Source organism: Jaculus jaculus, chromosome 21 (genome assembly GCF_020740685.1).
Source record: "Jaculus jaculus isolate mJacJac1 chromosome 21, mJacJac1.mat.Y.cur, whole genome shotgun sequence".
Classification (NCBI taxonomy): Eukaryota; Metazoa; Chordata; class Mammalia; order Rodentia; family Dipodidae; genus Jaculus; species Jaculus jaculus.
In genome coordinates this window covers 4,626,459-4,654,379 of record NC_059122.1, presented here as the reverse complement: position 1 = coordinate 4,654,379, position 27,921 = coordinate 4,626,459, and the positions used below count along the sequence as shown (strand labels likewise).

General features: G+C 49.3%; 2 protein-coding genes across 13 annotated transcripts in view; one reads left to right on the top strand and one right to left on the bottom strand.

Annotated features, from left to right (window-relative positions):
• Positions 1-5,442, top strand: part of Nrdc (nardilysin convertase) — a 78,694-nt gene extending 73,252 nt beyond the window's left edge. The window contains exons 24-32 of the mRNA XM_045139395.1: positions 936-967; positions 1,136-1,274; positions 2,215-2,262; positions 2,497-2,549; positions 3,407-3,490; positions 4,209-4,299; positions 4,422-4,538; positions 5,056-5,145; positions 5,228-5,442. Coding sequence (XP_044995330.1) covers positions 936-967; positions 1,136-1,274; positions 2,215-2,262; positions 2,497-2,549; positions 3,407-3,490; positions 4,209-4,299; positions 4,422-4,538; positions 5,056-5,145; positions 5,228-5,422 — 849 coding nt within the window. The 3' untranslated portion in view covers positions 5,423-5,442. The remainder of the gene's footprint in view (positions 1-935; positions 968-1,135; positions 1,275-2,214; positions 2,263-2,496; positions 2,550-3,406; positions 3,491-4,208; positions 4,300-4,421; positions 4,539-5,055; positions 5,146-5,227) is intronic.
• A 451-nt stretch (positions 5,443-5,893) lies between these two features.
• Positions 5,894-27,921, bottom strand: part of Osbpl9 (oxysterol binding protein like 9) — a 107,226-nt gene continuing 85,198 nt past the window's right edge. For 8 of the 12 annotated variants that reach the window (XM_045139223.1, XM_045139226.1, XM_045139225.1 and 5 more), the window contains 15 exons: positions 27,343-27,433; positions 25,992-26,102; positions 23,555-23,714; positions 17,850-17,962; positions 17,649-17,767; positions 16,375-16,460; positions 15,508-15,679; positions 13,691-13,775; positions 12,723-12,833; positions 12,201-12,264; positions 11,964-12,104; positions 8,971-9,049; positions 8,167-8,258; positions 6,628-6,763; positions 5,894-6,539 (listed from right to left, as the gene is read on the bottom strand). In XM_045139223.1, coding sequence (XP_044995158.1) covers positions 6,465-6,539; positions 6,628-6,763; positions 8,167-8,258; positions 8,971-9,049; positions 11,964-12,104; positions 12,201-12,264; positions 12,723-12,833; positions 13,691-13,775; positions 15,508-15,679; positions 16,375-16,460; positions 17,649-17,767; positions 17,850-17,962; positions 23,555-23,714; positions 25,992-26,102; positions 27,343-27,433 — 1,635 coding nt within the window. In that variant the 3' untranslated portion in view covers positions 5,894-6,464. The remainder of the gene's footprint in view (positions 6,540-6,627; positions 6,764-8,166; positions 8,259-8,970; positions 9,050-11,963; positions 12,105-12,200; positions 12,265-12,722; positions 12,834-13,690; positions 13,776-15,507; positions 15,680-16,374; positions 16,461-17,648; positions 17,768-17,849; positions 17,963-23,554; positions 23,715-25,991; positions 26,103-27,342; positions 27,434-27,921) is intronic. The other 4 variants (XM_045139224.1, XM_045139227.1, XM_045139230.1 and 1 more) reach the window with 1 other exon arrangement.

Genomic DNA, 27,921 nt, shown 5'->3' with positions numbered 1-27,921 from the left:
CATATAAAGAGAAGGGGTGCACCAAAGCCTCCAGCCACTGCAAACGAACTCCAGGCACATGCACCTGTTTGTGCATCTGACTTGTGTGTCCTGGGGAATCGAACGTGGTTCCTTAGGCTTTGCAGGCAGATGCTTTAACCGCTAAGCCACCTATCTCTCCAAGGGCTGTTGTATTGCTTACTCTGTATAGGTTTGTGGCAGTGGGCCCAGGTTGTAAAATACTGTCACAGTTGTCATAGGTAGCATGGCTTAGCTGAGTAAAGTGGCGCTGACAGGTAAGTTTGGTTCAGCAGGGAAAGTGTTAAGACCGAACTCCAGGTGAGCCTGAAGATGGGTAATATGTTGGCGGGGGGGGGGGGTCGTTTAGTATTTGCTAACATAATAGCTTCTCAACTGGTGAATGACAGCTTGTCTAGCATTTAGGTGGCAGCCTATTTCTGCTTTCCTAAAGCTAATGCACGGTGCTCTAAGAAAATTGGGGCAGAGCCAGGCGTGGTGGCGCACGCCTTTAATCCCAGCACTTGGGAGACAGAGCAGGAGGATTGCTATGAGTTCAAGGCCATCCTGAGTCTACGTCGTGAATTCCAGGCTAGACTGGACTAGAGCAAGATCCTACCTCGAAAAACAAAACAAATAAAAATAGAGAAAGAAAAAGAAAAAAACAGTGGTACTGGAGAGATGCCTTAGTGGTTAAGACAGTTGCCTGCAAAGCCAAAGGACCTTGGTTCAGTTCCCCAGGACCCACGTAAGCCAGATACACAAGGTGGCTGCGGCGCATGCATCTGGAGTTCGTTTGCAGCTGCTGAAGGCACTCGCAAATAAATAAGTAAATAAATAACATAATTTAAAAAGAAACTAGGAAACTGGAACGACCTGGTTCTGGATGAAATTAACGTCACAGGCGAATAATGGCAGTTCTTTTCTTTTACTTTTAGGAATCGATGGATTTCCTGAAATACGTTGTTGAGTAAGCATTGGTTTGGGTTTGGTCTCTGTGGCTTTTGTCTGTGTTCTTACCAGCCAGGGGCCCTTAAAGTCCCATCCTGCATTCTCCCTGAGGTGGACCTTCCATAGCTCTGCTCCGGAGGCGCTGGAGGGCCGGGCCGCCTCAGTGACCCCTGCGACTCTTTTCCAGCAAGCTGAACTTCATGCCCCTGGAGCAGGAGATGCCCGTGCAGTTCCAGGTGGTGGAGCTGCCTAGCGGCCACCACTTATGCAAAGTCAGAGCTCTGAACAAAGGTGACGCCAACTCTGAAGTCACGGTGTATTACCAGGTCAGTCGGCCCCACTGTGCGGCTAAGAACTCAGAGCCCCTTTCGTTTGTGACCTCTGTATAGCCACAGTTTTAAACTTGGGTACTTTGTCCTCCTGGAACTTACACATTTAAAAACTCGGTATAGGGCTGGGGAAATGGCTTAGCGGTTAAGGCATTTGCCTGCGAAGCCTAAGGACCCTGGTTCGATTCTCCCGGACCCACGTAAGCCAGCTGCACAAGGGGCACATTCATCTGGTTTTAGTTTGCAGTAGCTAGAGACCCTGGCGTGCCCATTCTTTCTCTGCCTCTCTCTCATCTCTCTCAAATAAATGAAATATTTAAAAAAAAAACCCTGGAGATACATAGACCCCTCCTTTAAAAAATTATTTGAGACAGTGAGGTGGGGGGGGGGCAGAGGAAGGGCATGCCAGGGCTTCTACCCAGTGCAGACAAACTCCAGATGCATGTGCCACCTTGTGCATTTGGCTTACGTGGGTTCTGTGGAATCAAACCTGGGTCCTTTGCCTTCGCAGGCAAGCATCTAAACTGCTAAGCCATCTCTGTAGCCCTTTTTTTTTTTTTTTGGCTTTTCAAGATAGCGTCTCACTATGGCTCAGGCTGACCTTGAATTCACTATGCAGTCTCATGGTGGCCTCGAGCTCATGGCGATCCTCCTACCTCTGCCTCCCGAGTGCTGGGATGAAAGGCGTGCGCCCCCACGTCCAGCCTCACAGCCCATTTTGAACAAGCAGCAGCGACAGTTGTGATGGGTGCAGCCCTCAGCTAGTGGCCCGGGCTCTGGCCCCCTCCTTTGGTGCCCTAGGAAGGAAAACACAAAGCATGCCTGTCTTGGGGAAAGGAGACAGGATGGTCCCTGAATATTTAGTGGCCAACAACAGCCAGATCATGAAATCGCCCCGCAGGCCGTCGGCTCTTGTCTGATGGCCTTCTCCTTTTAGTCTGGCACCAGGAGTCTGAGAGAATACACGCTGATGGAGCTGCTTGTGGTAAGTGCACAGAGGGGAACAAGGGCGTCCGGGAGCGGCCGAGCCTGGCTGATAAAGCGGTGCACTGGGGCCGGCAGAGACCTGGGGCCGGGGAGGAGAGATGGTCACCAGGCTTGAGCACAGGGCAGCCTGTGCAGGAAGGGGAGCCGGCTTCCCAGGTGAATCGCACACCCAGGGGAAAGAAACAGGGTTTCCGTTGGGCGTTGCGCTGACGGATAGCATGTGCAATTACAGATGCACATGGAAGAGCCTTGTTTCGACTTCCTTCGAACCAAGCAGACCCTCGGGTAAGTCTGCTGGCAAGAGCCCCGCACTCACTTACGGGCCTGGCACGCCGCAGGCGGAGGCTTACTGGGCATCACAAACGGCTTGTCACACAAGCTTTGACCCTTCCATACCCTGTAGTAGGAGAACCTGGGTATGATCTGAAATTGTATCTAGTTATAATGAAGGATTTTATTTTTATCTTATGTCTTTATGTTTTGGTTTTGTGAGGTAGGGTTTCACTCTAGCCCAGGCTGACCTGGAATCCACTATGGAGTCTCTGGGTGGCCTCGAACTCATGAGTTCACTACCTCTGCCTCCCGAGTGCTGGGATCAAAGGTGTGCGCCACCACGCCCAGTTAGAGAAAACGTTATTTTATTTTTATTTATTTATTTATTGGTTTTTCGAGGTAGGGTCTCAGTGGAATTCACTGTGTAGTCTTAGGGTGGCCTCGAACTCACAGCAATCCTCCTACCTCTGCCTCCCGAGCACTGGCCTTTTTTTTTTTTTTTAATGGTCTTTTAGCCACTGCGAACAAACCCCAGACACATGCGCCCCCTTGTTTGCCTGTGTGGCATTGCGTGGCTGTGTCACTGTGTCTGACTATGTGGAACCTGGCGATTTGAACGTGCGTTCTTAGGCTCTCCAGGCAAGTGCCTTCACAGCTAAGGCATCTCTCCAGCCCGTTCAGTCAAGCTTCAGGAAAAGAGCCAGCTTGTCCCCATTTCCCAGGAAGGGTGGGTTCCTCCACCAGAGGCCAGGGTAGCTGCACACTGATTGCTGGTTGTTTTGGGGGCCTCCACACAAGGTTGTGGGTAGGCAGCACCCCTTCCCCCACGTGCCTGTGTGTCTCATGCCACTTCTTTCTCTGGCTCTCAGGTACCACGTCTACCCGACCTGCAGGAATACATCTGGGATTCTAGGATTCTCTGTCACCGTTGGGACTCAGGCCACCAAGTACAAGTAAGGACAAAGAGATGCGCCCAACTTGTTCTGTAGATGCAGGACTCTCCTGACCCTTGGGCAATTGAACCAAGCTTAGCTTCGTTATTTTATTTTTATTTATTTATTTATTGGTTTTTTGAGGTAGGGTCTGTGTGCGTGGCGTTGCCAGTTAACAGGTGCCTTGATCTAGGATGAATCAAGGGCTTCACTGGTTCTGTAGGATTTAGCCCATTGACCCCTTCGGGTCACTAGAACAGGGCTTGGCCTCCTCAAGAGTTGGGGAACAAGGCTGGGGAATGAGTCAGGACGTTGGGCTGGGGGTGCAGCTCAAGTTGGCAGAGTGCTTGCCTAGCGTGCTCAAAACCCTGGGCACCACAGGAAGGTGGAGGTGGTGGTCAGAGTGTCAGGTGGTTGGGGCCCATCCGACTTGGGAGGCATCGCCGAGGTTCTTGGCTGCGGCATGCCCAGCCCGCCTGTTGCTGCGGCGGTGTGAGGCCGGCGCCAGGTCTAGCGGAGCGGGACTACCCGGTGGCGCTGGGCTGCGGGCCGGGTACAGGAAAGGTTTCTTCCCCATTCTCCTCTCTCCCCTTGGTTCGGGGTACTCTACTGAGCTGAGGCCTTAGAAAACATTTTAGCCTTTGTTTTGTTATTTTTCCCTGAAAGCAATGGCTCAGTTGACTTATTTTGACCTGCGAGACTAGGTCGTCAGTGACTGGTCATCCACGTCTTGTTTCAGCTCTGAGATCGTCGACAGGAAGATTGAAGAGTTTCTGGCCAGCTTTGAGGAGAAGATCGAGAATCTCACCGAAGAGGCGTTCAATACTCAGGTGAAGGGTGCTGGGGCTCTGCCGTCCCACCCCAGCGCGGTGTCCCCCACCCCGTGGGAGGCTGGCTCTGCGGGAAGGGGCGGGATGGCACAGCTGAGCGTGTCCCCTCTCGGCGGGAGCAGGTCACGGCTCTGATCAAGCTCAAAGAGTGTGAGGACACCCACCTCGGGGAGGAGGTGGACAGGAACTGGAACGAAGTGGTGACTCAGCAGTATCTGTTTGACCGCCTCGCCCACGAGGTGGGTAGTGCCTTGACAGCCTGGTGCAGCCTCAGGGCCAGGGGCACTCAAGGACGTTTGTCCTCACTTGGTGATCTGCCTTAGTTCCCACCTCAAATCTTGATCCCCCCCCCCCCCCCCCCCGCACAAGACAGTTTCAGTCAGAGCAGCTCCAATTTGTGTTACATATTGATGCACCGCACGTGCAGTAAAGTCACTGAAACAGCTTTGAGTCCTGCAGTCCAGCGTAACCCTCTCCCTTGCATGCCAAAGGATGGTTTCTCTCAAGTGTTGCTGTTTCTCCCACCAGAGCATACAGTTGTCCCCTATCTCAATGAGCCGACAGCGAAGGCCTGGGCCTTGGGTTAGCTGTGCTCCTGCCGCGGAGGCTCAGCGTGCCCAGCTTCTGTGCCGGGCGAGGGTGGGCCAAGCGGAGACTCCAAGGGAGTGCTCCGATGCCACGCAAGACCAAGGGGGTCTGCCCAGCGGTCAGGCTCCTGAACCTGTTTCCCCTCTTCCCTGTCTGTCCCTTTGTAAGATCGAGGCTCTGAAGTCATTCTCAAAGTCGGACCTGGCCAGCTGGTTCAAGGCTCACAGAGGACCGGGAAGTAAGATGCTCAGCGTGCACGTAAGTGACCGTCCCCGGGGGCGGTGGCGCGCCCTGCCCCGAGCCCCACAGATGTTCACCCGGGCTCCCTGGCCCCTCCCAGGTTGTAGGCTACGGAAAGCATGAGCCGGAAGAGGACGGTGCCCCTTCTGGCGAGGATTCAGGTGCTTGTGAAGGGATGCAGCTCCTGTACCTGCCGACGTCTCCTCTTCTGGCAGATTCCACCATCCCCATCACTGACATCAGGGCCTTCACATCAACACTCAACCTCCTCCCCTTCCATAAAATAGTCAAATAAACCAGTCTCCTTGGCCTGAAGCGGTGTGTACTGAAAGATGTGTCCGGTTTTTTTTTTTTTTGCACTGGCATCCTCGGGTTGGAGTTGGTTTTATCCTTTCTCAATTAAAACAATCCAACCGCAGGGTCCTGTATGGGGTGGTGTGAGCCCAACACTACGGCGGCCGTTTTGGGAAGCCCTGGCTGCGTCCTTGGAGCTGAAGACTCACTGCTCTGGAGCCTGTAAGCAATGTTACCTACCATTACTCAACTTTGGAAAACCTGTCTTTTTAATGTATTTTAAAATAAGACAGTTCTGTATGTCCCTTCACATGCAGACCTCAGCAGCAACATTTTAAAAAATGTTTGATGTGGGGTAAGGATCTACACGTGTACACTCAAGCCCTGTAAGGCAACACCATGTTGTCAGTTACATCGACGCGACAAGTCAAGGTCTCCAGGTGTAACCAAAAATAAAACAAAGGAAGCACGGTTTTAAAAAGGCTGGAAAAAATCACTTTATGAAGTCTTCAGAAGCACAGCTCATCATTAAACTGTAATCCACGTTGAGATACAATTCAATAATAGCTTCACAATAAAAGTTACCGTAGGCAGAATCGTGGACTTCCCCGACACTTGATTTCAATATGTTAACTAATTTTTTTAAACTCTGAGGAACTATTATATTTACAGTAGAGGGGAGTACTTATGAAAAGTCTGCCCTGGGGTATATTCGTGTGTATATGTATATAATGTGTATGTATATATATATGTATACATAGAACCCAAGGTACTGAGCCCCACGGCCTCCTTTCTACCTCAGCGGCAGAGCGGGGCCGGAAGGCTGGGGCTTGCGCTGATAACTGCTTTCAAAGCATGGGGCTGGCAAAATGAGAAGAGTTCATGTTTCAGAACCTGTGCCAGTGCTCAGGACTGAACTTGAAACTGTTAAGGTGCCGCAGAGGGGATAAAGGAAGGTGGTTCTTGCCTGGATGTCCACCCGCACTGTCACGGCCAGTGTCCCTGAGCGAGGAGCGGCTGCAGGAGGAGGGCGAGCCCGCCGCCTAGTGCTTGGCGGCGCCGAGGCGTTTCAGCAGCGGCTCGTCGTACACCCAGCACTCTCCATCTTCGTGGAATAACTAGGAGAGACGCAGCACTGGGTTACGGGGCGGGTTCGCGCGTGCTATGTCATGTCTTCCTCCCCCTTGCTGGGTGACTGCGGCTTACCCTCGTCTCCCAGGGAATCTCCTTCTCTTTCCGTTCTCGGGCTTCTGCCCTTTGTCTCTCCTCCAGTCTGTGTTTTGCTTCCGTTGCCGCATCGATGTCTCGGATTTTTAAGTTGAAAGTGACATCCTTCCAAAGGCTGAAGAGAGATCAAAGGGGGTCAGCAAGCTTGAGAAGAGCGTCTGCAGCTGGGTGCAGCCTCCACTCGGCCTCCTCAAGCTGAGCCGGGGCCCTGGAGGAACAAGCCCTGCACACGCGGCCTACATCAGCCGCTGCTGGCTGTCCACAGGACCCCCCCATCAGGAGGGGATAGCGGGAGCACAGGCCTTGCCATCAACTTGAGACTCTCACTATGCAACCTCGGAGGGATCAGTTGACTTCTCTAGACTGCCCTTACATAAACTGAAAGGGCTACAGCAGATGAGCTAAGAAGTTTCATTCAGAGAAAGATTTATAATGTGAGCCTGGAGAAGTCAAGATCAATGGCAGGGGCGACTGCTTCCAAGGATACTAGTCTCCCCTTGCCAGAATGGAGCCAAAAAGGCAGATGCTGTCATGGTTCTAAAGCCAGTGAGTGCTGGGACCTACACAGGCATTTGAGCTTAGGAAAAAGACTAAATAAGTAAAAAAGCAAAACAAAAAAAACCCTACAAAAATCGGTGTCAGGCTGGTTAGCAGCTAAGGCACTTGCCTGCAAAGCCAAAGGACCTTGGTTCGATTCCCCAGATGCATAAGCATCCATTTTCTCTCAAATAAATATTAAAAAACAACTCAGTGTCATGAGAACCTACCTTGAGAAAACAGACAGAAATGCAGTTCTGTGTACACCCAGGACCCTGCCTCGTGCAGCTACAAATGAACTTGATGTGTCACCAGCCCTAAGCTAGATGTTACTTTTTGCTAGGGGAGTGTGTGTGTGTGTGTGTGCGTGCCACAAGCTTGTGGTGTGTACCCTCTCTTCATCTCCGCCTCATGTTCTTTTAAATTTGTATTTATTCATTGGCGTGTGTGTGTGTGTGTGTGTGTGTGCGCGTGCGCACGCCCATGCCATGATCTCTCGCAGTTGCAAAGAAATGCCTATCTGGCTTTAGGTGGGTAGCTGGGGATTTGAACCTGGGCCAGGAAACTTTGCAAGCAAGCACCTTTTTGCCCCTGAGCTATCTCCACTATTTTTTTTTTTGACAGAGGCAGAGAAGAAGAATGGGTGTGCCTCCAGCCACTGCAAACAAACTCCAGATGCATGCGCCACCCTGTGCATCTGGCTAACGTGGGTCCTGTGGAATTGAACTGAGGTCCATTGGCTTTGCAAGCAAACTCGTTAACCGCTAAGCCATCTCTCCAGCCCCCCCCCCCACTTTTTTGGTATTTTTGAAGTAGGGTCTCACTTTAGCCTAGGCTGACCTGGAACTCACAGCACTCCCACGTCTCCCTCCTGATTGCTGGGAGCCCCTGATCCACTTTCCCAGCCGGGACTGAGTTTTTTTAAGCTCAGCCTACAACGTGTAGGGTCTGCAAGCAGCTGTTGCAGCTAAAACTCCTTACCTGCGGGATTCATACTCCTTTTGATCTTCCAATTTCCTCACTTTCTTCTTGATTATAGACAACTTCTTGGTATCGACAAATACTGTATTTTCCTAGAAAAGAAGTAAAATGATGCACTTTTCAACCTGTTACTAGAAAAGAGCCAGCCGTTCCCAGATGGCTTGAACGCATCAATCCCATGTGTTTTGATAACACAGACCCTCAGTTTGATAAATAGTAATAAGCCTAAAATAAAGAGTTGTGTATCTTTAAGTTGAGATAGTTTAATGAATAAAATCTGACATGGAGCAAGACACCCTTAACTAAACTTCACATAAAGCACCCCAATTTTTTTTTCTTTGAGGTAGGGTCTCACTGTACTCCAAGCTGACCTGGAATTCACTATGGAGTCTCAGGGTCACCTCAACCTCATGGCAATCTTCCTAAGTCCGCCTCCCGAGTGCTGGGATTAAAGGCCTGTGCCACCACACCCGGCAATAAATGAATTTTAATTAATGGTAAGACTGAGTATGTAACATACACAAATTATCTTAGCACTTCATTTTATGATCATATGAATCATTCTGACAGTCTACCTAATGGTTAGCCAGGTGATTACAATGCATCAAGCACTATTTTACGCAGAGAAAACTGTTACTGGGTCATCGGCAGTGTGGAGAGGAGGTGGGGAGGAAGGGCCAGGTTTTCTCTGAAGACATGACCGAGCTTATCTTGGTGGGTCAAGTTCCAGAAGGAAAGAAGCACAACGAACAGACTGTACAATTCAACGTAGCAGAAAAGGAGGGGCAAAACAGAAGCTCTTACCCCGGTTGAGTATTTCGCGTACATTATACCATTCCATTCCCCCTCAATCGAGCAAAAAGACTTCTTGTCATTTGGAGAACTAAAAACAAAACATGAAACATCTGTGTTAGTCTCAAGCGACAGTTACCCAAAATATGGTGAGGATGACTCGCTTCAAGTAGCTGGAGTCTTGACAGTGGCTAGACAGAACTGAACTCACGGGCCAGCTATGAGGAGGGACCTGGACCAGACGCTCACGCCATGAAGAGCGGGTAGGAGACGCACGAGAGCCTGGTGCCGGGCGCGGGGACTTGGGGTGCTCGTGACCCTCATGGCGCAGCCCAGTGGGAAGAGATCACTAGTTAGACTCTGGTGGTAGGCAGTGGATATGGACAGCAAGGATCAAGGGCAAAACTGCTGGTTTCAGGAGGTCTGGCTTAATGATGTAATGTTGGAGGCCAGATTTCACACTCAGATCTAGAAAGACCTCTTTTCTGTCTCTCTCTCTTTTTTTTTTTTTTGAGGTAGGGTGGTCACTGTAGCCCAGACTGACCTGGAATTTACTCTGTAGTCTTAGGCTGGCCTCAAACTCATGGCGATGCTCCTACCGAGTGCTGGGATTAAAGGCGTGCGCCACGACACACAGCTGTGAGATGTCTCTTCTTGAGCAAGGGCTCCGTCCTTAAAACCCTTGTCAGATCTTATTTGATCCCACAGCTGTATATACGGCTGGCAGGCAGATATTATGGGCCAGTTCCCCTTACCAGTGAGTGCTAGAACCACAAAGGCCAGGTAAAGGAGGGCAGGGCATGAACTTAAACCAGAAATAAAGCATAAATAGGCCCAGCATGGGGGTGCACGCCTTTAATCCCAGCACTTGGGAGGCAGAGGTAGTAACACCGTGAGTTCAAAAGCCACCTGGAGACTATATAGTAAATTCCAGATCAGCCTGGGCTAGGGTGAGACCCTGCCTCAAAAAAATATATATATACTATTAAAAAAAAAAACCCGCAAAACTAAGTAGGGAGATGAAAGCTACATTGACAAGATGCAAACTTGAAAAGCAGCAAGTCCCCAGGCTTGAAGGCTGGGACCCTGTCAATGTCCCTCACGGTGTGTCTGGGATCCCTGGGGAGGGGGGGTGTCCAAAAGGTCAAACCACCCTGACTACCTAGGCTTTTTCCACTCAGTTTTCCTACAAGAATACTGCTTGTGAAAGACTGTAAGAGCCAAAGGATGGTTAAGAGTGCGTTGGAATGCTGTCTTCTGGACATGATGTGGCCACTGCATTCATGACCTCACAGGGTTTGTCGTTGCCTGCCCAGGACCTGAACAATATTGGGTCCATCAACAGATCATTATGGATGAGTGAAGAGGGCAAAAGTAAATAAATAAATAAACAAATCAATAAAACAAAAACCCAGACATCAAAATATAAGAGGGACTAGTTAGAAAGAACAAGGAGTTCAGGATTGAGGAGGGAGGACAAAAGAAGGTAATAGGAGGGGATTATGATCAAAATACATTATGCAAATGTATGAAAATTATCAATAAAAGGTTCAAGGTTGGAAAAAAAAAGAATACTGCTTGCCACAGGATTTGTGCTATGTAGTAGCAAACAATGCCAACAGCGTGTAGGAGAATCCGTATCTTCTATGAATTATATTAGAGATGTACAAAGCACAGGGCCACTGTGTGTGTGTGTGTGTGTGTGTGTGTGTGTACACACATACACAACGGAGTTTCCTGGTGCTGCAAACAAATGCCAAAAGCATGCACTGCTTTGCTTCCACCTTTACTCGGGTGCTGGGAATTGCACTGGGGCCGTTCAAGCAAGTATCTTAACTGCTGAGCCATCCACCTCATTCTTTTTTTTGAGACAGCTCACAACTTTAAGGGAAGCCTTTCTATTACGTAGGACTTGGATGGGCAGAACATTCTGGCCAGCTACAGGTTCCTATAGACACTGCTTATCTCTTGGCAGTGCTAAGTAACAGGCCCATTCCCACTTTCTTCGGAACCACCTCTGTCTGCACCCTCTGCCTGGTTTTTTAGAAGGCAGTAGAATTACAGTGGTAAATGGTGCTGTTCTTTTAAGTCTTGCCCACTTGAGGTAGGGTCTCACTCTAGCTCAGGCTGACCTGGGATTCACTCTGCATTCTCAGGGTGGCCTCGAACTCATGGCCATCCTCCTACCTGGGACTAAAAGCGTGCACCACCACGCTGGGCTCACGTTTTCTGTGATGTTAACAATTTTTTTTTTTTTTTTTTTTTGGTGGGGGTGGCCTTTACAACGATCCTTAGAAAACTCCCTTTTTGTCTGTGGCCTCATGCCGCTCATCTCTAGAACATTCATTAGCCAGCTGTGGTGGTCTGGAAGCTCAGTGCTCCCCACAGCGCTCCAGGGCCTCGCTGGAGGAGGTGTGTCACTGGAGGCGGGCCTTGGGAGTACAAAGTCCAGGCCCCCTTGCCATGCTAGGGGGCTCATGCGAGACCACCTCCTTCCTGCTGCTGAGGAGATGGCATTCCTGCCTGGCTGGCTGCTGTGCCACGACGACACTTCCCATGGAGACTAAGCCCTGTGCCTCGTACGCTACTTCTGGTCGGGCCCTGTCCCGATGATGAGAAGGTCGCTTCAGCTCCAGTCATGCGTTTTCCCTCTAGACACTGTTCCCACCAAGGCCTCCCAGGGTTTCTGTTACTCAGCACAGCTGCCTTTCCTGGACCTGGAGCATGTTGAATGGAACCAAGCCAAACGCCTGCTTCATGCAATGGTTTTCTGGTTTTTTCTCTGGGCAAAGGCTCAGAAAATGGAGGCACTTTAGATAAAGACATGGCAGACACTCGAGAGGTGGATCACAAGTCTGTCAGACCTGACAGAGTCCCCATTACAGATCAGGTGCTCACAACCATTTAAGTGGTTCATTCCTAACGCAAGTTCAAGACAGAGGGGCAAGGATTTCAGAAAACTGGGGGGGGGGGGGGATGCTGAGGCGCGGCCACCCAATACCTACAAGATCTCAGCGGTGATTCTGTGCTTCTTCCCTCCGTAGAAGGGCTTCGTGTGGAAGGTGATGTTCGCACTGTAGCCGGTTTTGGAGCAATTAATATTGCATTCTCCCCCTAATTCCACCCAGGGCACTGTGAGGATGGACCTGCAAAGTAAGAGGTTCTCAGTGAGGCTCGCGGTGTGGAGGACAGAGAAGGGTTACTGCGTAAGCCGACCAGAGAGAGGAGACGCAGACACTTGCCTTCCGTAGCCGTTGGGGAACGTGAGAATGTAATGTTCGTCGTGGTCAAGACACGAGACGCAGCCTGGGGAGACGAGCAGAATCCCATGAGTGCGTCACCTGACTGACGGACACGCCAACCCTGCTCCTGGTCTCCCCTCCCAACACACACTCTTCCGTGCAAAGGATGACATCCAGCCTGGGGTTCTGGGGATACTTTTTCCTTACAAATATCTAGAGTCGTATCACAATCTTCCTATTAAAACATACTGGGGGGGGGGGCGCTAGAGGGATGGCTTAGTGGTTAAGGCATTTGCCTGCAAAGCCAAAGGACCCAGGTTCGATACCCCAGGACCCACATAAGCCAGATGCACAAGGGGGCGCAAGCGTCTGGAGTTTGTTAGCAGTGGCTGGAAGCCCTGGTGCGCCCATATTCTCTCTCTCTCTCTCTTTGTCTGTCAAATAAATAAAAATTAAAAAAATATTTAAAACATACTGGGGTTCTCTTGTTAACACGGTAGCTGACTAAATTACCATACTTACCCTGTCCTATGTTGTGCACCCCAATTGACATCCCAAGGAATTTGGACTTCGTCCAGATGTGAGCATTGAATTGGATCTTCTTGTTGAAGCATTCGGCATAAAAGGCTGAAACTGAACAGAGGGTGGGTTCCGCTGATGTCCTAATACAGTTAAGAGTTACGTCTCCAGACGCAATCTGGGAAAGAAAACCAGCTGGACAGGAGCCTTTACCGCACAGAGAAGAACAGCATCAAGTGACGCCGCAGCGTATTCACTGCCCTTGATCCTCTTTCCCCAGCACAAGCCACATTCAGATCTAAGTGGGCAAGAGCTGCTCTCTCTTCTCATTTTCTTTTTCTTTTTTGGCTTTTCAAGGTAGGGTCTCGCTGTAGCCCAGGCTGACCTGAATTCACCACGTGGTCTCTCAGGGTGGCCTTGAACTCAAGGAGATCCTCCTACCTCTGCCTCCCGAGCGCTGGATTCAAGTGTGCACCACCACGCCAGGCTTGGCAAGAGCTTCTCTAAAACAGGGGAGCTGCAGCCAAACCAGGTGGTTTAAAATTCAATAGTCCATCTGTCCTGGTCAGCAAGGTGCTCATTCTCCACTCAGATCTGCGCCTGTCTTAATACTCCATCAAACAGGACTGGCATACTACCAAAATGACACAGTGGCCAGGTGTGGTGGCGCACGCCTGTAACCCCAGCGCTCAGGAGGCAGAGGTAGGAGGATCGCTGTGAGTTCGAGGCCAGAAACTTGTTTTAAAGCTGACTTTCCCGTCTAAGTAATAGGGACAATACAGCTGGGGTTCTCTTATTAACACTGTAAGTGACTACATTACCAGCCTTGCCCTGTCCTATGTTGTGCACCCCAACTGACACCCCAAGCTACCCGTACAACTGACAGCAAAAGGACCTTAGCCTTGGAGCTCTTGCTGACTGTGTTTGGGACGGCTGCAGAGTGGGGGATGCAGAGAAGGTCTGGAACTTACTGGGTGGGTGATGGGAGACCTGCTCAGCCACAAAAGTTACACAGTTTTTAGAAACCCAGGGAACTGGTCCTTCTGAAACTAGCTCCTGTGAGGAAATGCAAAATCCGTTTTTAGAAAGTGTGATGAAGGAGCAGACAACAATGCACAATCTAACAATCGACACCTCCGACCCTCCCCTTGCAGGCACGTGTGCAGGCAACATGCACGCACACACACACGCACGCACACACACGTCCACTATGGCACTAGTGACAGTATTACAACTACTGCTTCAAGTCAGCCTCTCTGACTACACTAAGACAGTCCTGAAGGCTCCATGTGCCTCATCTTTTGACTCAGGTCCTGAAGCCAGGCCTGGCACGGAGCAAGTCCTCGAGTGTCCAAATCAACAAAGGTGCTACCCGTCAGCTCGCTGTGCAGTGTCGCTTGCAGAGGACGATGGGCGGGGGCCACATGCATGGACAGGTGCTCATGGGCCAGGTGCTGTGGGGAGCGGGTTTTCCTTCTCCATCCTTAGAAACCTCTCCGCACGAGGCCGACTCTTCCTTGCCTGTTCCAAACCAACCTTTAAGTAACAGGGCCCTGGGGCTCAGTTCGGGGTTACCTATCTTCTCTGGCACACTTTATTTTTATTTATTTGAGAGTGACAGACAAACAGAGAGAAAAAGAGGCAGACGGAGACAGAATGGGTGCACTAGGGCCTCCAGCCACTGCAAAGAACTCCAGATGCGTGCACCCCCTTGTGCATCTGGCTAACGTGGGTCCTGGAGAATCGAGCCTTGAACGGGGAGGAGGGGGGTCCTTAGGCTTCACAGGCAAGCGCTTAACCGCTAAGCCATCTCTCCAGCCCCTACACTGTCTGCTTACGTGACTGCATCGACATCTAAGGCCTTACAACCTCTTCTCAGTATATGACCCCTGTTCTCAGACCTCTCTCCTCAACTACTCTACATTCTCCAATTCCAAAGTGACAGCCCCATTTTCTTGTCTGACTGAGCCCTGATTTCCAAGTAGTGCCTTTTTTTTTCGTCCCTAGTGGTCTCTTCTCCGAGCTGCCCCCAACCTCACTGTGACAGACCCGTCACCGTTTCTGGACACCTGCCTCCTGAATGACCTCTTTGCTTTTAAGTTTATTTTTCACAAAATCATTATAATGAACTTTATAGCACAAGCCATAAATTACTATTATGGTACAAAAGGCCCTTAAAGATCTGATTTCTTCCCCCCCCCCCCCCCGCCCTGCAGAGGTAGGGTTTCACTTTAGCTCAGGCTGACCTGGAATTTTCCATGTAGTCTCACTGTGGCCTTGAACTCACAGGGATCCTCCTACCTCTGCCTTCTGAGTGCTGGGATTAAAGGCGGGCACTACCACACCCGGCTCTTTTTTAAAATTTTATTTCTTTATGTGCGTGTGCGTGGGGGTGGGGTGGGGGGGGAGAGGCACAGAGAGAGAAAGAGAAAGAGAGAGAGAGAGAGAATGAGTACACCAGGGCCTCCTACCACGGCAAACAAACTCCAGATGCATGTGCCACCTTGTGCATCTGGCTTATGTGGGTCCTGGGGAATCGAACCTTGGTTGGCACTTGGAAGGCAAGTGCCTGAATTGCTTGGCCATTTCTCCAGCCCATGATCTGATTTTTAAATCTCCACCCTCACCTCATGCCAGTCTACCCCCTTCACTGTTTTCAAAGTATGCTTGTTACCCAGTGCTGTCTACACTGGTAAACACCTCCTGACACTCTTCGTCACCGTGTGGCTTCAGCCAAAGCGAATCACATCAGCACACAACAGAACCCCAAGTGCAGCTGGGGACTCACTGCGTTATCTTCCGTATCATTTGGTAACGTCCAGTGACACTGAAAGATCTCACCCAAAATGGGATTGTATGGTTTCTTGGCAACTGATCCTTTCCTTCCTGCATGGAAGGCTGACAGGTACCATTTCACCACCTGAACCATCCGGTCCCTGGGGTCCTTCTGGTCACTGATGCTGGAAGAGAAAAAAAAAAAATATGGCATGCAAAGTTTCTTCTATTTTTTTTGGGCAGGATGCAAGCTGATGTAGCATCCCTGGCATGATTTACCTTGACCTACGGTGAGTGACACTGTGGAGACTTACTAAAGTTTAAAACCAGGTGTGGCGGCGCACGCCTTTAACCCCAGTATGTGGGGGGCAGAGGTAGGAGGACTGCTGGGAGTTCGAGGCCACCCTGAGAGTCCATAGTGAATTCCAGGTCAGCCTGGGCTACAGTGAGACCCTACCTCGAAAATCAAACAACGGGGCTGGAGAAGATAGCTTAGCGGTTAAGGCGCTCACCAGCAAAGCCAAAGAATACCCCGGTTCGATTCCCCAGGACCCACGAAAGCCAGATGCACAAGGGGGCACATGCATCTGGAGTTCGTTTGCTGTGGCTGGAGGCCCTGGTGCGCCCCTTATTTCTCTCTACCTCTTTTTCTCTCTCAAATACATAAATAGGGCTGGAGAGATGGCTTACCGGTTAAGCGCTTACTTGTGAAGCCTAGGGACCCTGGTGTGAGGTTCGGTTCCCCAGGACCCATGTGAGCCAGATGCACAAGGGGGCGCATGCATCTGGAGTTTGTCTGCAGTGGCTGGAGGCCCTGGCGCGCCCATTCCTCTCTTTTTCTCATATTTAAAAATTAAAAACTACTATTTCATTCAAATACCTTACAAATAGGTCCGGATGTGCAAAAAAGTCCGCATACATTTCTAGAAGAGACCTTCTTTCAAGAATAAATGTAGGCAGAACTACCTGTAAGACATACAGTTTACGCTGGAGGATGTGAGTTCACGTCACATAACAAGTACCTATTCCGGGCTGCAGAGATGGCTTAGTGGTTAAGGTGTTTGCCTGTGAAGCCTAAGGACTCAGGGTGGATTCTCCAGGTCCCACATAAGCCAGATGCACAAGATGCATGTGTCTAGAGTTTGTTGTGGACAGAGGCCCCGATGTGCACATTCTCTCTCTCCCTCCGTCTCTAATAAATAAATTAATTTTAAAAAAAGTATATTCCATTCGCGGTTACATCCACCTCAACCTGCCCCATTATGCTTCACAGTCACTGCTCAAGCTGCTCTGTTTTGACCTACAGGCTGACCTGCCCGCCAGATGCTCCTCTGGGCAAGCCCTCTTTTCTCCCACAGTGCAACATGCTACAGCCTTCCTGTGTGCGGGAAGTATGTACGTGCACAGTAACACGTATTTCTCAGTAAATTGTACAATTGCCAGAAGACAAAGAAACTGCTCATTTTACAGTAGAGAGCAAACAAGCTCAGGTAGGATGAGGATTTTTCTCAGTGCCCTCTAGCGAACAGGAGTTCAGAACTGGGCCTCACCCTGGATGGAGGGGTGCACGGAAATTACATACTCACGTATGTATATCCTAGACGGATGGACTAAGCTTCATTCACACTGGGTTCTTTGTACACAAGAAAACTTAATTTGATTTAAAAGAAATTTAATTAGGCCTGGGTGAGGCCTGGCGCGGTGGCACACGCCTCTAATCCCAGCACTCGGGAGGCAGAGATAGCAGGATCACTGCAGTTCGAGGCCAGCCTGAGACTACATAGTGAATTCCAGGTCAGCAAAATTAAAAAGGGCTGGAAAGATGGCGTAGGGGTTAAGGCACTTGCCGGCGAAGCCTCAGGACCCACGTTCGATTCCCCAGTACTCACATAGAGCCAGACGCACATGGTGGCGCATGTCTGCGGTGGCTGGAGGCCCTGGCACACCCATTCTCTCTTACCTGCCTCTCTCTCAAATGAGTAAGTCAAAGTGAAATATTTTAAAATGTTCCGTCTCCTCACTACATGTCTGTTAAACCAAGACACAAGCTGTCATCATCGTATGATTGCTTTGCAAGCAGCCTCTAGCCGAGTTGCTGGCAGCCAGCACGCGCACAGGACGACCGACTGCCCGACGCCACGTTCGCCTCCTCACCTTGGTGAGGTCCATGCCCAGGCGCACTTGCGACAGCAGGTGCATGATCACGCTCTTGTGTTCTTCCACGGAGCCGGCCTCTCCGTCGTCGTCTCGGTCGTCGTGGGAATCAAAAAGATCTGAGACACGACACAACACATCTTCGTGAGCCGCTTCTCACCGGGGCCGAGCTGGGCTGCATCCCATGTGGGCCCCACTTACCGGCGTCGCTGGTTCCGTTGGACATGGAGGAGTTCAGGGACTCGGTGGTGTCCGGGCGCTTCAGGCTATTTCCCGAGCTGCTGGGGGTCAGGGCTGAGGCGGACCCAGAAGAGCTGAGGAAGAAAGAAAGAGGAAGAAACGGACGCATTGCCTTTGGCCAGAGACAGCAACACTTCATCAGAGCAAGATAAAAAAAACCACGTGAGACCAAGGGATGCAGACAGATGACAAAAACCAAACCAGACGCTTGGTCTCCGATTCTCTCCGCGGCCCGCATTCCAAGATGCAAGGCTGCGGTGGTACTTCTAGTGAAGGAAGTTGTGATTTTTGTCCTCTATGCCCTCAACTAAGCCACGATGAAGGCTGGGCGCAGTCACTATCAAAGCCAGATTTCTTATTTTATTTTATTTTTTTTGGTCTTCCAAGGCAGGGTCTCACTCTAGCCCAGGCTGACCTGGAATTCACTATGGAGTCGCAGGGTGGCCCCGAACTCACAGCGATCCTCCTACCTCTGCCTCCAGAGTGCTGGGATTAAAGGCGTGCGCCACCACACCAGGCCAAAGTCAGATTTTTTCTTATGCTGCCTCACTTTGTAGCTTTTATACATGCAAATATGCTACAATTATTGGCAAAGGTTTCCAGAACCTTAAAAAAAAAGGCCAAAAAAAAATAGAATGGAGGCTTGCAGATCACACTGATCCCAGCACGTGAGATGCTGAGGCAGGAGGATTGCCAGGACTTCAAGGCCAACATGGCTTACAGTGAGACCCTGTCTCAAAGATCCAAAGAAGGCAACAGTCACAGAAAGATGTCTTGTCTACTTTTTGAGACTCTTGTATGAAAGCTCACAGTGGCATTAACACCCTTCCCCAAAACTACAAAGTATGTTTGAAATTGTAAAAAAAAAAAAAAAAGAAAGAAAAAGATATTATTATTTGTTTTTTTCCAGGCAGGGTCTCACTCTAGCCCAGGCTGACCTGGAACTCACTATGGAGTCTCAGGGTGGCCTCGAACTCACGGTGATCCTCCTACTTCTGCCTCCCGGAGTGCTGGGATTAAAGGCATGCACCACCACGCCTGGCTCTGGCTTTAATTTTTATTTATTTATTTGACAAAGAGAGAATCGGTGCACCAGGGTCTCCAGCCACTGCAAACAAACTCCAGACGCATTCACCACCTTGTGCATCTGGCTTACATGGGTCCCGGGGAATTGAAACTACGTCTTTTGGCTTTACGGGCAAGTGCCTTAAACGCTAAGGCCCTAAGGATATTATCTTTTAAACTATGTTTACTTGTTTCCAAGCAGAGAGAGAGAGAGAGAGAGGGAGGGAGGGAGGTGACAGGGCCTCCAGCAGCTGTAAATGAACTCCAGACGTTTGCACCACTTTGTGCATCTGGCTTACATGGGTCCTGGGGAATAAAACCTGGGTCCTTTGGCTTTGCAGGCAGGCACCTTAACCATTAAGCCATTTCTCCAGCCCTATGTCTTTCTTTTAATCTTTAAAGAAAATTAAGAGTCAGGCTCAGACTTGGGTAGGTTGCTAGGGATCCAGAAGAACCAGGCAGATCAGCTTGGTACAAGTCCTGGCCCCAGGCGGGTTGATCGATCACCAAGGAGCCAGGAGGACCCGAGCCAGTGAGCTTTGGGTAAAGACTGGTGTCCATGACCAGTGAAATTCCGCCCTGAGCCCACCCTGTGGACCCCCAACCAGTGGAGTGTCTGTTGGTACCCTCTCAGCAAAAGAAAGGGATTATCTCCAAATGGGCAAACCCCAATGCAGGACAAGTGAAATAAGAAAACAAGGTATGATTCCCCATCAAGAATGCCTAGTCCCATAGTTGAAATCTCCAATGAGAACTACTTGGAGGAAATCCCAGACAAAGAATTTCAAAACTCAATAATGATAAATATATTCAACAAACTTAAAGCGGATATGCACAAATGGCCTGAATGACATGCAAGACAGTCAAGGAAAGAGCTCAGGGGACAAGTGGATGAAGTCAAAGAGGACGCAAACAAATGCCTGACTGACTTCCAAGAGTACAGCCAACCAGAACATGAAAATGCAATTCAATACAGACACGCTTAAGAGACATCTAATGAATATCAAACATGAGATAACTCAGTTACAAAGCTCCCTGTGGACTGCAGAGATGGTTCGACAGTTAAACCTTTGCTTGCAAAGCTTGAAAGCTCCGATTTTGCGCCCCTAGTACCCACATGAAGTGAGATGCAAAAAATGGCACATGTGTCTGGAGTTCATTTGCAGTGGTAGAAGGCACTGGCATGGCCAATCTCTTTCCTCCATCTCAAATAAACAAAAATATTTTTTACAGGCTCCCAAGGAAAGCCATACCAAAAGAACAGATCATATGAAGAACAGAACATAAGGAATGGAGGACAAGGCAGAAAAAAATAAAATGGGAAATCAAAATCTAAGACAAACTAAAAAATATATATACATGAGCAGAACATGACAATTGTGGGAGATACCTGAAAACTAAACCAAACACCTAAATAATGGGTATGTAAGAACTTTTGGTCAATGGCATGGAAAATATGCTCAATAAAATTATATAAGAAAAATTTCAGGCCAAAGGGATGGCTTAGTTTCAGGTGCTTGTTTGCAAAGCCTAAGGACTCAGGTTTGATTCCTCAGTACTCACGTAAAGCCAGATGCACAAAGTGGCACATGCTTCTGGAGTTCGTCTGAGGTGGCTGGAGGCCCTGGCGCGCCCATTCTCTCTGTTTCTCTTCTCTCTCTCTGATTGCAAATAAATACTTAAATATTTGTTTCTTAAAAAAGAAAAATTTCCTTATTATTATTATTATTATTTTTTTAACTTTGAGAGAGAGAAAGAGGCAGAGAGAGGGAGAGAGAGAATGGGCGCTCCAGGGTCTCCAACCACTGCAAACGAACTCCAGACATGTGTGCCCCCTTGTGCATCTGGCTAACATGGTTCCTGGGGAATTGAACCTGGGTCCTTTGGCTTTGCAGGCCAATGCCTTAACTGCTAAGCCTTCTCTCCAGCCCCCATTTTATTATTATTATTGTTATTGTTATTTTGGGGAGAGAGAGAGAGAGAGGGAGAGAGGGAGGGAGGGACGGAGAGAGAGAGAGAGAGAAGGAGGGAGAGAGAGAGAGAGAGAAGGAGGGAGAGAGAGAGAGAGAGAAGGAGGGAGAGAGAGGAGAGAGAGAGGGAGGGAGAGAGGGAGGGAGGGAGGGAGAGAGAGAGAGGAGGAGGGAGAGAGAGAGAGAGAAAAGGAGGGAGAGAGAGAGGGAGAGAAGGAGGGAGGGAGGGAGGGAGGGAGGGAGGGAGAGGGAAAGAGAGAGAATGGCCTGACAGGACCTTCAGCCTACTACACAGGAACTCCAGATGTGTGCGCCCCCTTGTGGGCACGCAAGGCACTACGTGCTTGCGGCACTTCGTCTGGCTGCGTGGGACCTGGCGGTAGAAACACCAGATCTTTGCAGGGGCTTCACCCCTTCCCTGCTATTTCATGTGCAGGCACTCCTCATGCTCCACCCCCAGTCCTTCTCAATCTAAGAAGGTCTCTCTCAGCCACTGAAAACGAACTCCAGACGCATGGGACCCCCTTGTGCATCTGGTTAACGTGGGTCCTGGGAGAACCAAACCTGGGTTCTTTGGCTTTGCAGGCAAATGTCTTAACCGCTAAGCTGTGCCTTCTGCCCGTCTGATGCTTTGTAGTTTGCTTCTTGTTTTAGAGGAAAAGATGTTTTACCTATACTATGTTTTGATTTCTATATTGCATGTAGTAGCTTAAAATACGGATTTTTTTTTTTTCAGCTTTTTGAGGTAGGGTCTCACTCTAGCCCAGGCTGACCTGGAATTCACTATGGAGTTTCAGGGTGGCCTCGAACTCAAGGCAATCCTCCTACCTCTGCATCCCGAGTATTGGGATTAAAGGCATGCACCACCACGCCTGGCTCAGTATGGCTTTCTCAATCCAGACAGCCTAACCGATGTAAATGGGGAATGCTTACATTCTATTTACTGCAGAAGGTTGTTTTGTTTTGTTGTCCAGTTTTCAGTCTACTTCAAGCTTACGTATGCTTAGAGGCTAAATGTGTGGCTGACATGTGCCCCAAGCACAGCTCAGCAGTGGAGCGTGGTGCACACATGCCTTTAACCCCAGCACTTGGGAGGCAGAGGTAGGTGGATCACCGTAAGTTCGAGGCCACCCTGAGACCACATAGTGAATTCCAGGTCAGCCTGGGCTACAGTGAGACCCTATCTCAACATCCCCCGCCACCCACAAAAAAAAAAAAATAAAATAAACAATGATATATCCTGCCTAAGATCATCCAGGCAAATACAGATCATAAGACATCTTGGCTCCCATCAGTAAGGATCTAAATCCATAGGCCCTATGATTTCAGGGACCCACCAGTAAGGATCTAAATTTCTAGACCCTAAATTGAAGGCCCCACTGGTAAAGATTTAAGTCCACAGACTGTGAGAAGCAGAGAATGAGGAAATATACTCCAGGATCACATGGGTGCAGCAGGTGCAAACCACCATACAGATCTTTGGAGACCTTGTTGCCTGGGCACGGGAACAGCGACAGAGCATGAAGAGAGAATCTTTCCACAGAGGCGCCAGGCCCTGCTGGAGACGTCCAGGTGGGGTAGCTTAGGCTGCACTTAGGTCCTACCGTCTAAACCCATAGCCTCTAAGCTTACTTCAGGTCCCTGATAAGTATTCATGTCTGTAGGCCCTAGGCTTTCATCATATGCAGGCTGCCTTTGCTCTAAAATACTATCCAAGGCTGGAGAGATACCTTAGTGGTTAAGCACTTGCCTGTGAAGCCTAAGGACCCCAGTTCAAGGCTTGATTTCCCAAGACCCACGTTAGCCAGATGCATAAGGGGACATACGCATCTGGAGTTCGTTTGCGGTGGCTGGAGGTCCTGGCACGCCCATTCTCTCTCTCTCCATCTCTGCCTCTTTCTCTGTCTGTTGCTCTCAAATAAATAAATAAAGGCCAGTCAGTTGGGCTCGCCTCAAAAAAAAATTTTTTTTTAAATGCTATCCCACATGGGCACTCTTAACCGCCATGGGACCGTGTGCATCCTGACTGGGGGCATGATCATCCTGACTGGGGGCATGATATGAATCCCGCCCCGCGACTTGCTTTTCTAAACTAAATAAAAGCACCACACAAGGCTGTTGAGACTTTAAATCAGTGTCAACACAGAGATCGTGACTCTATTACTTTAGCTTTTTCTAACTCACGGCGGTCCTCCTACCTCTGCCTCGAGTGCTGGGATTAAAGGCGTGAGCCACCATGCCCAGCTGGGGTATGGTATTTTTAAACTTCTGTGTCATCCTTCTATCTCGTGTGGTTCCTGGCTTATATTGTTGAATACGTCCACCTCTAGGACAAAAATAATTCAGTGGCTCCCATTTGTCCCATCCCTCAGCGGTGACTCTCGCTGGGTCTACTCCTGATGCTGCTGTAGAAATGCCCAGAGCTGACCTGACATTGGCACAACGGATGGTGTTGATTCCGTTTGGATTAAGTCAGGAGTAAAAGTGAAAACCACCACAGAACTGGCATTGCTCAGCAAGCTCCTGGGAACAGGCTACCTTCAACAGACTTCCTAAGGTAAGCCTGACACAACCTTTTCAAAAAGTGCATTTTTTCTCAATCAGAAGACGTTTATTTACGCACGTACTCACTCTATTAAGCGCTTCGGCGAGGAGCCACTCTGGTGGAATTCATCAGCATCGTAGAATTCGTCCTCACTGCTGGAGTAAGAGAACTCGGGGACTGTACTTGGGGACAGGTTGACGTGGCTTGGAGAAGTGAGACTGCTACTAGGTGGCGAGTTCCCACTGCCTGGGAAGTTAAAAAGTTCTTCATTAGGGCTGGAGAGATGGCTTGGTGGTTAAGGCGCTTGCCTGAAAAGCCAAAGGACCCAGGTTCGACTCCCCAGGACCCGCGTAAGCCAGATGCACAAGGGGGTGCATGCCTCTGGAGTTTGTCTGCAGTGGCTAGAAGCCCTGGGGTGCCCATTCTCTCTCTCTCTCTCAAATAAATAAATAAAAACAAAATATATTTAAAAAAAAAAAGTTCTTCATTAGGGGAAAGGGTTGGTGATTTAGGGAGATGGGGCCAAAGCGGACCTTCTAAAGCCAAGAAAGTTTTATTCAACTAGGACAAGTCTCAACATTATTTACTGAAAAAAAAAAATAAACATTGAAATTAGACAATGAAAATCATCCCATCATGACACAGAATAGGAACAAAGCCTTTTATTTTTATTTTTGCTCCTTTTTGTAGTACAGGTAAGCGAATTAAGCGCAAAGCCACCTCCTCCAGCCCTTAATTTTTGCTTTCCAAACTCAGAAGGCGATCATCCACACTCAGGCAAGCCAACAGCTTCGGTGCCTGACTGCTTCCTAATGCGCATGGTATTTCTCACTGTTCCACAGTCAAGTCCCCACTAACGAGCCTGGAAAACAAGAGGGTCTGGGGACCCTTAACAGGGACAGAAGCACCAAGTGTACTTCCTTGACTCTGGGCTCTACACGTCACACAATGCATGCGATTCATTTCAAAGCAAGAAATAAAACTAGTATTCACACTGAGAATAGTCCCGAGACTGAGAATTAAGGCTTTTATTATTATTTTCTCTAAGTAAAGACAATGCAGATTAAAATGAAGTGGTTTTTGTTTGTAGAACGGGCACAAGTGGCAGGTGTGGTGGCAAACGCCTAGAATCCCAGCACTTGGCGGTGGGAGGGAGGGCTGATCAGGGGGACTGCTCTGAGTTCAAGACAAGCCTAGGCTACTTTGTGAATTCTAGGTTAGCCTGGGATAAGGTGAGACCCCGACTCAAAAAACAAAAACACGGGCTGGAGAGAGGGCTTAGCTGCTAAGGCACTTGCCGGTGAAGCCTAAGGACCCGGGTTTGATTCCCCAGGACCCACGTAAGTCAGACGAACAAGGTGGTATGTGCATCTAGAGCTCGTTTGCAGCGGCTGAGCCCTGGAGCGCCTCTTCTTGCTTTCTGTCTGCATCTTTCTTTCTCAAATAAATAACTTTTTTTTTGAAAGGCAAAAATGTAAGTGATAAATGCTTCCTAAAGAGTATGCTTGTGCCAAATGTGCTACACAAAGGCATATACCCAGAAAATACTGCAGTATCCACCTCCTCCTCCTCCTCCTCCTCCTCCTCCTCCTCCTCAAGTATCCACCAGTGGAAAAACAGGGAACACCTGCCCAGGCAGCTAGGAAGTGAGTGCCAAAGACCCCGTCCTGAAAGCCTGGGATGCGGTCTGTCTTCGAGGCCCCGTCCTGTAAGCCTGGGACGCTGTCTGAAAGCTCCCTGTTACAAGGAGCCCTTCCCAGAAACACGCAGCCTCCTTCAGGTCAGAAGAAGCAACGACAATATTACAGATGCAGATGTGTACAAACACTTACGCAAATGACCCAGGCTCTGAGCTTTGCTCTGCCCACTTCTACACTGTCTGACTCCTGGGTGAAGAGAAAGTATACACATGCAACTGACTCATGGCCTTAAAAGACTCAACAGTGAGGGATTCCTGAGCCTGGCATGGCGGTGCACGCCTTTACCCAGCAGAGGTAGGAGGATTGTTGTGAATTTGAGGCCACCCTGAGGCTACATAGTCAATTCCAGGTCAGCCTGGGCTAGACAGAGGCCCTACCTCAAAAAAGAAACAAACCAAACCAAAAAGATTTCCAAGTCACTCTTAAGATATATAAACAAAACCCTACATTTTGCCCACCTCCCCCCCACCGCCCCTAGGTAGGGTCTCTCTCTAGCCCAGCCTGCCCTGGAATTCTCTATGTAATCTCAGGGTGGTCTCGAACTCACAGTGATCCTTCTACCTATGCCTTCCGAGTCCTGGGATTAAAGGTGTGCGCCACCATGCCTGGCTCAAAACCCTGCAATATTTTAAGTTAAAGTTTAAGTTATTAAAACTCTTGGTTTAATCACAAGGTCACTCACTTCATGTAAATAACTGTAGTTTAAAAAGTGAGCTACACCGTGACAAGGTGTCATGGAGTCTACCTGTCTCCAGTCAGTGGTCACACACAGATGTGCCATGTCAGTGAACAAACAGGTAGGAGAAGTAAAGGTGACACAAACCTGTACCTGTACTGTTTGGTGTTGGAGTCTGACGATGTCCCAAGGTAGCTAACACGGGTCCAACCGGCAGGGAAGAGGGGCGCTGCTCTGACTTACACAACGGAGCAGGTTCTGGATGGGAATGTGGGAGACACGTGGTGAGAACAGCTGAGCACAGACTCTGTTGACCACAACTGCTCGGGGTTCAAAAATTCTAAGGACTAGAATTCTCCATAACAAGACTTCATTTAGTCAAATTCACTTCTTAATCTAAATAATGAGCTGGGTGTGGTGGCGCACGCCTTGAATGCCAGCACTCGGGAGGCAGAGGTAGGGAGAGCGCTGTGAGTTCGAGGCCACCCTGAGACTACAGAGTGAATTCCAGGTCAGCCTGAGCTAGAGCGAGACCCTACCTCGAAAGACCAAAATAATAATGATAATAAAATAAATGAATGATATACTACAGGGCACTAACACAGCAGCCCAGATGTGCTCACTCTCTCCTACCGCTGCCCTGTGAAACTACCCAACGCTCCTGGTGAGCTTCTGAGCCCCGAGGCATGTTCGTCTGAACCGGGGCACAGCATCTTCTCTGTAGTCCTCTAGGAGGCATTAAGCCCATTCTCTTAGGAGAGAGCAATTTCGTAATGGAATTTCCCATGGTGAGCATCTTCACGCAGGGCTTTTCTTTCCCCTGCACAGTGCCTGGCTTCATTACATCCTCATTGAGAAATGGAAAAGCTCAGTGCAAGGAAAGGCAGAAAGCAGCTGCAGAGTGTAGAGTGCGCCCTGGGCTCTCCTTTCCCAGTTTTGTTTTATTTTACCTGCTTCCACTTGGGTGACCCTCCTGGCCTAGCCTCCCTGGGGTGATGGGTGTGAGCTACCACACACCTGGCTTCTGTTTGTTTTAAGCAGTATTTTATTCCCCACTTGAAAACACAGATGCCATCTGACCAAAACCAGCATGCATTTTCTTCTTTTTCTCATGATCTTAATATCTACTGTGAATTTATACTGCACAGAATTTTAAATACTCCAGATTCAAATATTCCTGGATTACACTTACACTAAATTATGGTATATTATGTTTTCTTTCACAGCTTTGAATTCTGAGTCACAGAATTCGATCTTACCAAGTCCAAGTCTTTGTAAGTATGTTTGTCCTCCACCTCTGAAAATCAAAACCCCTTTTATAAAACTTCAAAAGCCCAATAACAAAATACTAGCATCTTTTTTCCAGAACATTTTCAGCTGTATTTTTTTGTGTGTGATTTTACTTATTTAAAAAACCACTAAGATTACTATAACTATTAAACAGATGAAGTTTCTTCCTATCTATCAGTCTGAAAAAACATTTTTCCAGATACTGTACCTGGCGGTAAGACGGTCTGGGAAGGCATAGCGCTGACCACAGGTTCCAAAGGACTAGGTTGATATATCGCATCTACGGGATTAATTGTACTCTGAGGTAAAGAAACGCGGGACGGTTATTTGTCTTTTTAATTCAATGCCCTTCTCAGGCCGACCCACCCAAACGAGTGAAATGCCCACATTTCTGACAGCCAAGATCCTGAAGGTAGACGAGACACAGGGAAGCTGGTCAACGCGCAGAGAGTGAACAAAACGTCTTTTCTGCCGGGGAAGCGCAGGGCGCGAGGTGAACGGACCACGGTCTTCGAGGACAGAAAAGCTCCGTGGGAGAACCGGAGGCCGCGCCACCACCTCGAGCTGCACGCGGTGCGTCAACGCCCCGACGCGCCCGAGCACGGCGCTTACACCTATCACGCCTCTCGGGCCTCACACCTGGGCGCCTCACAGCCCTGTGACCGCACCACTACGTGGCCACACAGCAGAGGCGCAAAGGGGCTGCCTACTGGGCCTGAGGAATGGGGGGTTCTCTTTGTGAGAATTTACAAAGGATGCCCACCCTCAAATGGGTAGTGGCAATTTT